This window comes from Sebastes umbrosus, chromosome 22 (assembly GCF_015220745.1).
Source record: "Sebastes umbrosus isolate fSebUmb1 chromosome 22, fSebUmb1.pri, whole genome shotgun sequence".
In the NCBI taxonomy this organism is placed as follows: Eukaryota; Metazoa; Chordata; class Actinopteri; order Perciformes; family Sebastidae; genus Sebastes; species Sebastes umbrosus.
Genome location: NC_051290.1, coordinates 2,636,538 through 2,648,623, shown reverse-complemented (window position 1 = coordinate 2,648,623; position 12,086 = coordinate 2,636,538). Strand labels below are relative to the sequence as shown.

General features: G+C 40.7%; 3 protein-coding genes across 10 annotated transcripts in view; 2 read left to right on the top strand and 1 right to left on the bottom strand.

The window, feature by feature from the left end:
* The window catches only part of LOC119481862, a 166,214-nt gene that overhangs the window by 28,867 nt on the left and 125,261 nt on the right, over window positions 1-12,086 (top strand). The gene's annotated exons all lie outside the window — the stretch shown is intronic.
* LOC119481846 overlaps window positions 1-12,086 on the bottom strand; it is a 145,971-nt gene that overhangs the window by 33,377 nt on the left and 100,508 nt on the right. For 2 of the 4 annotated variants that reach the window (XM_037759122.1, XM_037759121.1), the window contains exon 4: window positions 6,752-7,111. The exons of 1 other annotated variant lie outside the window; for it this stretch is intronic. In XM_037759122.1, coding sequence (XP_037615050.1) covers window positions 6,752-7,111 — 360 coding nt within the window. Of the gene's footprint in view, window positions 1-4,559; window positions 5,050-6,751; window positions 7,112-12,086 lie in introns of those variants that run through there. One more of the 4 variants, XM_037759125.1, reaches the window with a different exon arrangement.
* Window positions 1-12,086, top strand: part of LOC119481879 (butyrophilin subfamily 2 member A2-like) — a 429,385-nt gene that overhangs the window by 332,724 nt on the left and 84,575 nt on the right. The window contains exons 1-3 of one of the 5 annotated variants that reach the window (XM_037759202.1): window positions 58-799; window positions 931-1,290; window positions 1,714-2,804. The exons of 1 other annotated variant lie outside the window; for it this stretch is intronic. In XM_037759202.1, the coding sequence (XP_037615130.1) occupies window positions 745-799; window positions 931-1,290; window positions 1,714-1,898 (600 nt within the window). In that variant the 5' untranslated portion in view covers window positions 58-744 and the 3' untranslated portion in view covers window positions 1,899-2,804. Of the gene's footprint in view, window positions 1-57; window positions 800-930; window positions 1,291-1,713; window positions 2,805-12,086 lie in introns of those variants that run through there. 3 more of the 5 variants (XR_005205283.1, XR_005205282.1, XM_037759200.1) reach the window with 3 other exon arrangements.

The following is a 12,086-nucleotide window of genomic DNA, read 5'->3' as shown; positions in this document are numbered from 1 at the left end:
TGTGAATGTCTTCTACTGGTGTACTTGTGTTGTGTGTGCCAAGAATTTGCAACAGCTCTGCAGCAACTTAATTTAGTTTCTCTGTCTAGTTTTTCTAAATATTGAATATAAAAAAACTTCATAGTGTCCTAGTAGTGTCCTAGTGGTGTCCAAGTAGTGTCCTCGTCCTTTAGTGTCGCTCCTCTAGTCTGTGTTGAGCGTAAAATCAAAAGCTGACCAGAAACTTTGTTAACCATCGAGGAGAAATCTAGTTGGTGAAATAGTTTTCCTCTCTAACCCCCTACTCTGACTACAGAAACACAACATGGAGGTTAAACCATTAATGCATGATGATCACAGATAATACAGCCTTTAAATAGTCCACAATAACAGGAATATAACAACAATCATTGGAGACGAGTATAGATTAGTCTGATGACATGTTATTGAAGATTTGATCTAATGAGGAGTCAGTTGTTTGGTGAGAGTGTGTTTGTCTTGACTGCAGCTTTCAGTCACCTCCCACTGCTGTCAGGTCAAAGCAGATCATATTACCTCAAAAAATCTAATCTACTAAACTGGGTCCATCTTGTGTCAGAAGTACATTAGTGTTCCTGTCTTGGTGTCAGTCCACTGGTCAGTCATGTGTAATCAGTAGCACAGAGGAAGAAGTCCTGTGAGGACTAAAGACAGACTGTAGATTGTCTCTGTTCTACCTGTAATAACTGAACTTGTATCTGATGTGTTTCTGTCTCCTCTCACAGGATGAAGATGATCTGCAGCATCCTGCTGCTCCTCAGTCTGACCTCCTGTGTCTCTGGTTAGTTCACCTTCACTTTATTATCCACAAACACTAAATACACTTTCAGACAAACATCTCTAGATGGAGTTTGACATGTTCAAGTTGTCAGTTTGTCTGCTGCTCACTTTCCCTCTCTGTCTCCTCTACAGGAGCATTTGTAGTGACTGTGAAAGAGACCTTCTATCAGGCAGAGGAGAACCACAACATCACACTGGAGTGGATGTTCCCACCCAGAACCAGCAGTTCCCCCAAATCACTTTTTATCCTCTGTTACCTGTTTAGTGATCTCAAGACCTCAGTCCTGTTTCATCTCCATGGAGGTGTTGAGGACCCAGAGTCTCAGGATGAACAGTTTGCAGGACGAGTCCGGTGGGACAAAGACGTCCTCAGAGACGGACGAATCAGATTTCACATATCCAGACTCAGGATTAATGACTCTGGTGTGTACCAGTGTGACATGAAGACAGGTTATGGTAAGGCCTCTGGGATGTGTCGCCTCAAAGTCACAGGTGAGTTGATTCAGTAGAAGTCAGTCAGTGAAACCAGACTAAGAGTCTACAGCCCTGCTAGTGCTAAACACATCTTAGTTTAGCATGTTAGCATGCTGCAGGGGTCATACTGGTTAGTATAAAAGTAGTCTCAGCTTCATCCCTGCTGGAGCTGTACCAAAGAACACATATTACTAAGAAGTGAAAGTCAACTGGTCGTTCCATTACAACGTCAGCTCCCAGCAGCAGAGCTACGCTTCCGCCATTTTGGACTGAAAGCGACTACCAGACGCAGTAAAACGTACGTCATGGCTACCGCTGATGAAGACTAGGATCATATTTAGTCTTTCTTTTGTCAGTCTGCTGGATTTATTTAGTTTCCTGTTTCAGTAAAATGGTTCCACTTCAGACAATCACACACATTTTATTTTCTGTCCTTTACAGCAGCTGCTGATGAGCCCAAACCTCCGAGACCAACAATGAGACCACAACCAGAGAGTCCAACAATGAGACCACAACCAGAGAGTCTGGGAAGGATCTACCTCTACGTTGGACTGGGAGCAGCTCTACTGGTTCTCTGTACTGGACTCTACTTTGCCTTCCTTCGTAAACGACTCGTAGGCCTATAGAGTTAACACCGAAACAGACGTACAGACGAATCGATGTGACCTGGAGTAGGATACAGGTCTGTAGGATTACACAGAGACTGAGATGATGGTGACATCATCAATGTGTGCAAAAACATAAAATGTCACAGAATGATGCATGTGTTTGGGATACAGTGTAAATATAGAACACACAGCACTTTTAGCTTTATAACATGTTGAACTATGTTGTATGTGTAAGGCAGTACCCTAAGTCGACCACCAGGTATCGCTGGTGCGCTGTCAATTCCCATCCAGAATCCATGGATGTATTAAAGGAAGAGAATGGAGCAATAACCATGTTTGTCCGTTACATGAAACCATAGTTCTGAAATCCAGTTACGTGTTGGACACCATTTTTACCTGTTTGCTTTGCTGTCAGTGCTTCGTTAGGTAAACATGGAGGCCTGCATCATCATAGAATATATTAATTCACAAACACTCTTTCAGTTTATCTTTTCAACTAAAGTGTTAATTAAGATGTTGACTTTCACTTTGGCATGAGTTGTAAAAAGTAAGATATGTTTAGTATGTGAATAGTGTCCGTAATGTTGGCCTGTTACTGAGTACGAGCAGAGCATCCTCTCAGTGGAGAAGAAAATAGTGCAGGATGGAGGATTAGTCTTTCCAGTTATTGTCTGCTATCTGCCTTATTGTTTCATTTATATTATTTTCACGTTAGATCTTATGTTAAGATGCCTTATATCATTGTATGTGTAGTAATTTATTTTCAGTGTTAGATTATTATTTTACTCTGTTTACTTTTGTACTAGAATATACTTCCTCATGGAGGGTTTACTTTGCTTTCACTGCTTCGTAAGGTTTTGGACCAGCAGTAGAGCCGATGTTGTGGGTGAATAAAGTGTTCCCGGTCTCAACCACAATCCAGAACTCCTGTGCCGGTGTTTCCTTTTCTCTGCACCACACCCCATCACACATTAAGAAACACAACGCAGAGTCCCAGGGTGTGCAGAGAGGCTCCAGCACGTGGGTTACATATGTATGGAGCTGTAGTGTATGCAAAAACATACAGACAACATACTGTACAGATTTACAGTATCTATTCACCAACATGAACCTCATTTCCTCTGTCTATCTACAGTACCCATTTATCAGATATCAGACTACATTGTGCTATTTAATATGATAATATAGGCTACATTTACTAAAGGATGGGACACTTCTGAAGATTTGCTTCATATAGTCGACATACTAAAGTTTTTCAGTTGGACATGTGGTGACTGTTGGATAATGTAAGAGCTCATCCAAACTGTCATATACTATGTTATACGGTAGTTGAATGCGCTTGTGCATGTACTGTGGGGGGTTTACGTAAGTAACGGAAACGATCCACTTGTAACTGAACGGCTGTCTGACGGTGTTCATTAAAAGTCAGGAAAGTTAAATAAAGCCTCCATCGCAATTATTTACACAAACATAATAAAAATAGTTTATATTTCATTTAGTTTGCTAATTGCTCGATAATGTAATGAACTAGAACTGGGTTTGTTACTTTATAACAGATGGGACAGGCGACAGATGGATCTTTTGCAGGTTTATTTGGAAAGATAAAAAGTTAAAAACGTTACATAGACTTTAAAGGGACTGTTTGTAACTTTTTACACGTATAAATCATTGCTGGTCGGTGTCCCATGCGCGCTCGCTTGTGGCTACGCTGTTCAGACTCAGACTCCAACACAAACTACACGGAAGCACCGAAACATCTTGGTTGTATCTAGTGAAGCCCGTCTGTTAAACAGTGTTGGACGAGGAGGAGACCGTAGCTTTGGTCTCCAGGGCCGGAGTCTCTGCTGTACTCTGCTCCTCTGCCTGCCTTCACTCAGTTCGCTCCACCTCTCACGTGCATGCTGCTCACTCCACACTGCAGAAGAGTTAGTTTAGCTCTGAGAATATCTAGTGAATGTTCAGTGGACGTTTGTGCAGAAATAACTGCTGCAGCTCCTCCAGACCAACAGAGGTTTCCCGTGTCTTGTGAAGTGACGGGGCTCCACAGAGAGAAATGTTATCGTCTCCGACCAAAACTCCGGTGTCTCCCCTGTTCCCTCCGACCACGGTCGGGAGGCTGAGGCGTGCGTTGCAATCAGAATCAGAATCAGAATCAGAATGTCGTTTATTGGCAGATATAAAAGGTATACACTAGGAAATAGCTTTGGTTTTGTTGGTGCAAATATGCAGTAATATAACAAAAGAATATATAAAAATATAAGAATAAAATAAGAATAAAAAAATTTAAATTCAACCAATATACAATATACAATATAAGCTATAAACAAGAAATAAACATAATATAAACAGATCGTGCAAATATTGCCGGTGTGCAAACAGTCAGATACGAGAGAGAGAGTCAGTGTCTAGTGTGTGTATAATGATGCCTCTCATACATTTAACTTCACTTCATACTTATATCCACTTTACATTAACATTTAAAGCAGCAGGGTTATTTGTGCTAGTGAGCCATCAGCACCTTAAAGATGTAACAGATCAACTCAAATCTCAAATCAAATTCAGCTCAATAACTCATCAGCGTTGTCTCACCATCACGTGTTCCAGGTGGACTGATATTTATAAAGGGAACATTGCCTGCAGGTGTGCGTACGCACAGTTTTATAAGTCTGATTTTTTTTTGCGCACGCCATTTTCTTAATTTGTGCACACGTACATATTTAGTATGGAACCTACGCACTGTTTTATGAATGAGACTCCTGTACTTGGTAAATTGTCTCAGTTGGGCAAAACAGGACTGCACCACTTTAGTCATCTGAGCGTCAAATGGCAGGTTGGGCATGGACCCCTAATGGTTAAGGTTAGGCATTGACCTTGAATGGTTGAGGTTAGGTTAGCTCATTGAGCAGAGAGTCTCGCAAGAGTTTTCGTACATTTTCTCAGCTTGGAGGTTACCTTCTAGACACAACCTTATCTCAGCACCAGAGGTTACAGCTTGGTTAGTCGTGATGGGTTGTTTCTCTAAGGAACTCAGCGTCTCTTAGGCTGTATAGATGTTCCCTCTATTACCAGTAGATTTAGTAAAAGAAAGACGAAAGGCAAAGTAGAGTCCAGCACAGAGAACCAGTAGATCTGCTGGCAGTACCAGTCCAACGCGGATCCATCCCAGACTCTGTAAAGGACAGAAAATAAAATGTGTGTGATTGTCTGAAGTGGAACCATTTTACTGAAACAGGAAACTAAATAAATCCAGCAGACTGACAAAAGAAAGACTAAATATGATCCTAGTCTTCATCAGCGGTAGCCATGACGTACGTTTTACTGCGTCTGGTAGTCGCTTTCAGTCCAAAATGGCGGAAGCGTAGCTCTGCTGCTGGGAGCTGACGTTGTAATGGAACGACCAGTTGACTTTCACTTCTTAGTAATATGTGTTCTTTGGTACAGCTCCAGCAGGGATGAAGCTGAGACTACTTTTATACTAGCTAGCTATGCTAGCTAACGTACGGTGACCAGACGTCCCGGTTTGTCCGGGTCTGTCCAGGTTTCACGCTGACGTGTCCCGAGTCCCGACAAATATCTGTAAAACACTCAAATGTCCTGGTTTTCACCACAATTAAATAATAATATCATACTTACATAGATGTTTATCATGTTCCACTCATTAATTCATTTGTGTGCATGAGATAAGTATACAGAGAGGCATCACCGCTGCAGTCTCTATAGAGAGTGATGTTGCACGCTGTTAAGCCACAATAACGCACGGACACAACAGATCCACTGGTTACATTTAGTGTAGTTTTGAACCACAGAACCCTCCGTGCTTATGAGCACATCAAACGTGTTGTTTTGATTCATTATTCTACACAGTTCCTTCTGCTCATCAACAGGCATTTCACTCCTCTTATAACTCCCTCAGGACCGGCCGTTCCGTCTTTCACCCGGACGGTGTCTCCATCCTGGACAAAATAACTGAGCTCCACATTTTTAATTATAACAGTCTGAGGCTGTGGTGAGCAACGTGATGTGATAGAGATGGTTCGGGTTCAAAACTAAAGTTGAAAAATAATGTACGTAGTCCCAGACAACAATTTCCTCTGAGGAAAACTCTCTACAGGACTCCCAAACTGTCAGTGCGTCATGAGGAGGATAGTCCTGTGATTAAAGGAGGAGAAAGTAGTGAATGTGAGAAGTCCTGATTGTCACAGCCTCTAATGCACCCCCCTATAATAATACCTTCTTTATGATCCCACTCCGTACTCAAATGTGCCACAGGTGCACCAAGTTAGCCATCCTCATGCACTAAAAGGTACTATATGTAACAATTTACATGTATTAATTGCCTTGTATTGCCAATGTGTGAACAGATTGTATTGTAACTTATAAAACTGAGATCTTCCCCGACTTTCTTGCCTATAACAGCCTGTGGACTGATTTCTATGTGAAGGACTCGGGACGGTTTTGCTTCGTAACGTTAGTTGATGAAGTAATTTGCAAATGGCGAGCTATTTGATATCACGGAGATTGGACATTACAGATAGTAGTGGTGATATATGATTGTAATGTAATGTCTCATCACTGTTTTGGCCGATGCCCGGGATGATCACACGCGCTTAAGGAGTGCGAGTACGTACACAAGCAACAGGATACCGTAGTTCACTTAACGGCCACCGGTGTCAGTAATAACAAGGATTTTCTGAAAGTTACATAATAGTACCTTTAATGGTCCCAGTTTGGGGGTTTGAAAATATGGTCGCCCTATGTACTGTATGACCCCTGCAGCATGCTAACATGCTAAACTAAGATGTGTTTAGCACTAGCAGGGCTGTAGACTCTTAGTCTGGTTTCACTGACTGACTTCTACTGAATCAACTCACCTGTGACATTGAGGTGACACATCCTAGAGCCCGTACCATCACCTGTCTGCATGAGACACCGGTACACACCAGAGTCATCAATCCTGAGTCTGGACATGTGAAGTCTGAGTCGTCCGTCTCTGAGGACGTCTTTGTCCCACAGGACTCGTCCTGCAAACTGTTTATCCTGAGTCTCTGGGTTCTCAACACCTTTAAGGAGATGAAACAGGACTAAGGGTCTGCGCTCAGCAAACAGTTCACAGTAGATAAAAAGTGATTTGGGGGAACTGTTGGTTCTGGTTGTGAACATCCACTCCAGTGTGATGTTGTGGTTCTCCTCTGCCTGATAGGAGGTCTGTTTCACATTCACTACAAATGCTCCTGTAGAGGAGACAGAGAGGGAAAGTGAGCAGCAGACAAACTGACAACTTGAACATGTCAAACTCCATCTAGAGATGTTTGTCTGAAAGTGTATTTAGTGTTTGTGGATAATAAAGTGAAGGTCAACTAACCAGAGACACAGGAGGTCAGACTGAGGAGCAGCAGGATGCTGCAGATCATCTTCATCCTGTGAGAGGAGACAGAAACACATCAGATACAAGTTCAGTTATTACAGGTAGAACAGAGACAATCTACAGTCTGTCTTTAGTCCTCACAGGACTTCTTCCTCTGTGCTACTGATTACACATGACTGACCAGTGGACTGACACCAAGACAGGAACACTAATGTACTTCTGACACAAGATGGAGCCACTTTAGTGGATTAGATATTTACAACTGAGGAAGAACAGGAAGTATGATCTGCTTTGAGATCAACAGTGTTGAACACTGTCGATCAGATTTCCAACTCACTCCTCATCAAAGATCAAATCTTCGATAACATGTTATCAGACCGTTCTATACTCGTCTCCAGTGATTGTTGTTACTAGGACACCACTAGGATACCACTAGGACACCACTAGGACACCACTAGGACACCACTAGGACACCACTAGGACACCACTAGGATACCACTAGGACACCACTAGGACACCACTAGGACACCACTAGGATACCACTAGGACACCACTAGGACACCACTAGGACACTAGTAGTGGCGGCCGGCCAACAGAGGGTGCTAGGCCCCCCTCCCGAGCCAGACAGCCAAACACAAAAAAAAATTACTAATAATAATAATAATAATAAATTATTCAAATTGTCAATATTTGTGTGTTTAAAATAATGAATGCACCCAGTAATATACTGCTGGGTAGTTTAATCTATAATAATACATAATTTATTATTATATACTGCTGGGTAGTTTAATCTATAATAATACATCATTTATTATTATATACTGCTGGTAGTTTAATCTATAATAATACATAATTTATTATTATATACTGCTGGTAATTTAATCTATAATAATACATAATTTATTATTATATACTGCTGGGTAGTTTAATCTATAATAATACATCATTTATTATTATATACTGCTGGGTAGTTTAATCTATAATAATACATCATTTATTATTATATACTGCTGGGTAGTTTAATCTATAATAATACATCATTTATTCCTTGATTATATTTTGTATTAATAATCTGAATCTGTAAAGTAACTAAAGTTATTAAATCAATGTAGTGGAGTAAACAGTCTAATATTCCCCTCTGAGATGTAGTGGAGTAGAACATGGAAATACTCAAGTAAAGTACAAGTACCTCAACAATTGTACTTAAGTACAGTACTTGAGTAAATGTACTTAGTTACTTTCCACCACTGAGTTCATGTTATACTGTTGTGTTGTTCTAAGCATTCTTTACTGCTCCTGTTGGAATAACATAATTGTTGATTATTTAACTGTAAAGTAGTGATGTGTTTTTAATACCTTCACTCTTTTGCATTAAATCATACCGGGATGTTTGCTGAAACTGACTGGATGTGGCAAACCAACCCTGCATGGAAACATTTACACCAGTGTGGAAGTGCTTAGTAGAGTGATGTGTCGAGTTAACAAAGGAAGTTGTCTGAAGCGCTTATCAAGGCTCGTGTTTAGACAAGTGACGTCATTGAAGATACCTGAAGCTGAAATACAGAATAATGTCTCCCATCTATCATTTTCCTTTAGTTACACAATCACATCCACTGCCCTGTGCCCGGTTAAACCACTGCCACACATCTGGAACACATCTGTCTGTTTTACACTCTTTGACCAACAGGTGGTTTCATGAGCACATGAAGTCCAGATGAAGCCTCGTGAAATGAAGCGTTTTGTGAACCAAGTAGCTGGAGATCTTCAGTGCTTCATGCTTCATCTCACCATCACTACTACTAGGACACTACGGAGCGTTTTTATATTCAATAGTTAGAAAAACTAAACCACAACTTCAGAGGTGTCGCACATTCTTACCGCAAAGACATAAAAAAAGAGGAAATGAGTAGTCGTCTCTGTATCATTCACATGACTAATCAATAACCCATCCAGAGTGAAGTCAGGATCAGGAGAAACAGACGGAGAGACAACGAGTCTATAAACTAAACTCCAGAGGAACCTGGTTGTTTGTTGATTTGTTGTCTATTTATTTCACTTCATGTCTCTATTCGTTCCTGGTCAGCCACTAAATATAAAACAGTCCAAATTATTCTCAACACATTTCTTCACAAAAAAACCTTTACAGGATTAATATATTATATCAACTATAGTATTTCCACATTACCTTGGTGCTGCTGTAGTGCTGCCTCGTAAATCAAGACTCCTCTACCTTCACTTTCACTTACGCAGCAAACGGTTGGACCCAGTCCCAGTTAGGGTCCCATTACAGCTGGTGATTGAGGTCAACATGATAAATATACATTATAGTTATTATATGTATAAACATACAACATTTTACAATCTAATGAACATTTCTACCGTTTTATAGACTAGACAAGAGTCTATTTGATCCTAAATACATTTATGTTGTTGACGTCTGTATGACAGTAAAGTAGAATAAATGATATCAATGTTACAGGTTCTGTGATTTTCAGTGATTTCAGGACGTGTTGTAAATCTCCAGCATCAGGTGCGCTATTCTGGAGATTTACATGGTGATGACTGACATTTCAGAGTCAACTCTCAAAAATCAACTCTGAGTTTCTCAATCTGGCTGTGAGTGTTCACTGAACGGGGACACGCGGAACACAACATAGACCCGACTTCAATGCGAAGATAACCAGAATCGCAGTCGCTCTCGTTTTAGTTTTTTCCGCCGATCGAAATCTGGAACCGATGATGGATATATAGGCGACAGGTTCGATTACTGTTAATGATATTTCGTTGGTTTTTACGTTTTGGTCTTTTCGGCGGAGTGATACCGTACAGGCTGTGATACGAGGACAACGATGTGGGTGTGTGAAAAATAACCACAATGTAGTGGGAGGACACCTGTGGGTGTATAAGAGAGAGCCGTCCACCACATTCTCACCGTTCAGAGGACCAGCAGCTACACCGACAGTCTGCTCGTAGAGGAGGAGAAGATGTGACAGGAGATGACAGGAGATGACACCATGCCTCTCAGACTCTAGTTTTCCTCTCTGTGGACTTTATTCTGATATTTGTGACTTCTCCTCTTTGAGTTCCTCTTTGAGTTCCTCTACTGTGAGGAGGACAGGTGAAGGTAAGACAGCTGGGTTAACATCATCTACACATCTGGCCTTTAAAGTCACACTTTAAATTGTCATTTTGTGCTTTTATTTTGTCGTAATTTAGCGTTTCATGTTGTTTAAGCTAAGTTAAGACTTTGAGCTTTTCTGGTGCTTTTTGGCTCATGTCTTTCACAGAATCAGAATGGTGTTTATTGCCAGGTGTAAGAGGTATGCACTAGGAATTTTCTTTGGTTTTGTTGGTGCAAGTCAAACAGTATAATAACAAAAGAATAGATAAAACATTAGAATAAAATAAGAATAAAAATGTACAATTTACAAAATAAGCTATAAACAAAAATAAACATGATATAAACAGATAATGCAAATATTGCACAGAAACACTAAACTAATTATTAATGAACCATTGCTAATCACATTGCTGGTTGCATGTTGATGTCCCACGTCAGGCTCAGTCACATTTATTTAAGATGTTCTGCAAGATGTAAAAAGTAATGCTTTAGGTTGACAGTGTATTCTGCTTCCATCTGGTACACATGGTGTTCAGTTTTACTATAAACCAAGTCTGGTACTAAAGCATGCGGTCGAATCTGCATTCAAAACCTCATTGAGAAATTAGTCATTTTTTTGAGATGCTTCAGTTTTTGCTTTTATTTTGTCGTAATTTAGCGTTTCATGTAGTTTAAAGTAGTGATGGCGAGATGAAGCTTCATGAAGCTCTCCAGCAAGTTGGTTCGTCTGCTTCAACTTCAGGTGCTCATGAAACCACCTGTTGGTCAAAGAGTGTAATGAACAGTGGTGACTGGTGGAAAGGGTTGTGTTGACACATCCAGTCAGTCTCAGCAAACATCCCGGTATGATTTAATGCAAGAAGAGTGAAGGTATTAAAAACACATTACTACTTTACAGTTAGATAATCAACAATTATGTTATTCCAACAGGAGCAGTAAAGAATGCTTAGAACAACACAACAGTATAACATGAACTCAGTGGTGGAAAGTAACTAAGTACATTTACTCAAGTACTGTAAGTTAAAGTGTTGAACTAAAGAGTGCTGACCCACGGTGGGACTACGATGGTTTCACTGTTGATCTCAAAGCAGAACTTCCTGATCTTCCTCAGTTGTAAAAATCGAATCCACTAAAGTGGCGCCATCTTTTCTTCATTCTACTAAATGGCTCGCTAGCGCCCCCTAGAAAATTGGAAGAAAATTGAGCCCCTCGCTCCAGTTTCACCTACATGTATGGAATTTGGTAGACAGATGTAACATGTGGAGACGCACAAAAAAGCCTCTTGGAGGTATGCCCAAAACTCAACAGGAAGTCAGCCATTTTGAATTTAATGTGCGATTTTCGCCCATTTTTAGCGTTTTATAGGTTGTGTACTTTAACAAACTACTCCTACAGATTTAATCAGATCGACTTGAAATTTGGCCAGGACCATCTTAAGACCTTGAGGATGAAACATTATTAAAATGGTGAGTTTTCACTGAACGACCTGACCGTGGCGTGGCGGCCATTTTGAGCAATTTACTGTGAAACAGGAAGTTGTTGTAACTCCACTGTACATAGTCTGATCTGCCCCAAATTTCTCAGGCATGATGGTGGTTCAGTCTTGAGGACATGTACATGTCCATATTTTCACATGTCCAGACTCAGGATTAATGACTCTGGTCGGTACCGGTGTGACGTGCTCACACGTTATGGTAGTGGCTCTAGGATATGTCACCTC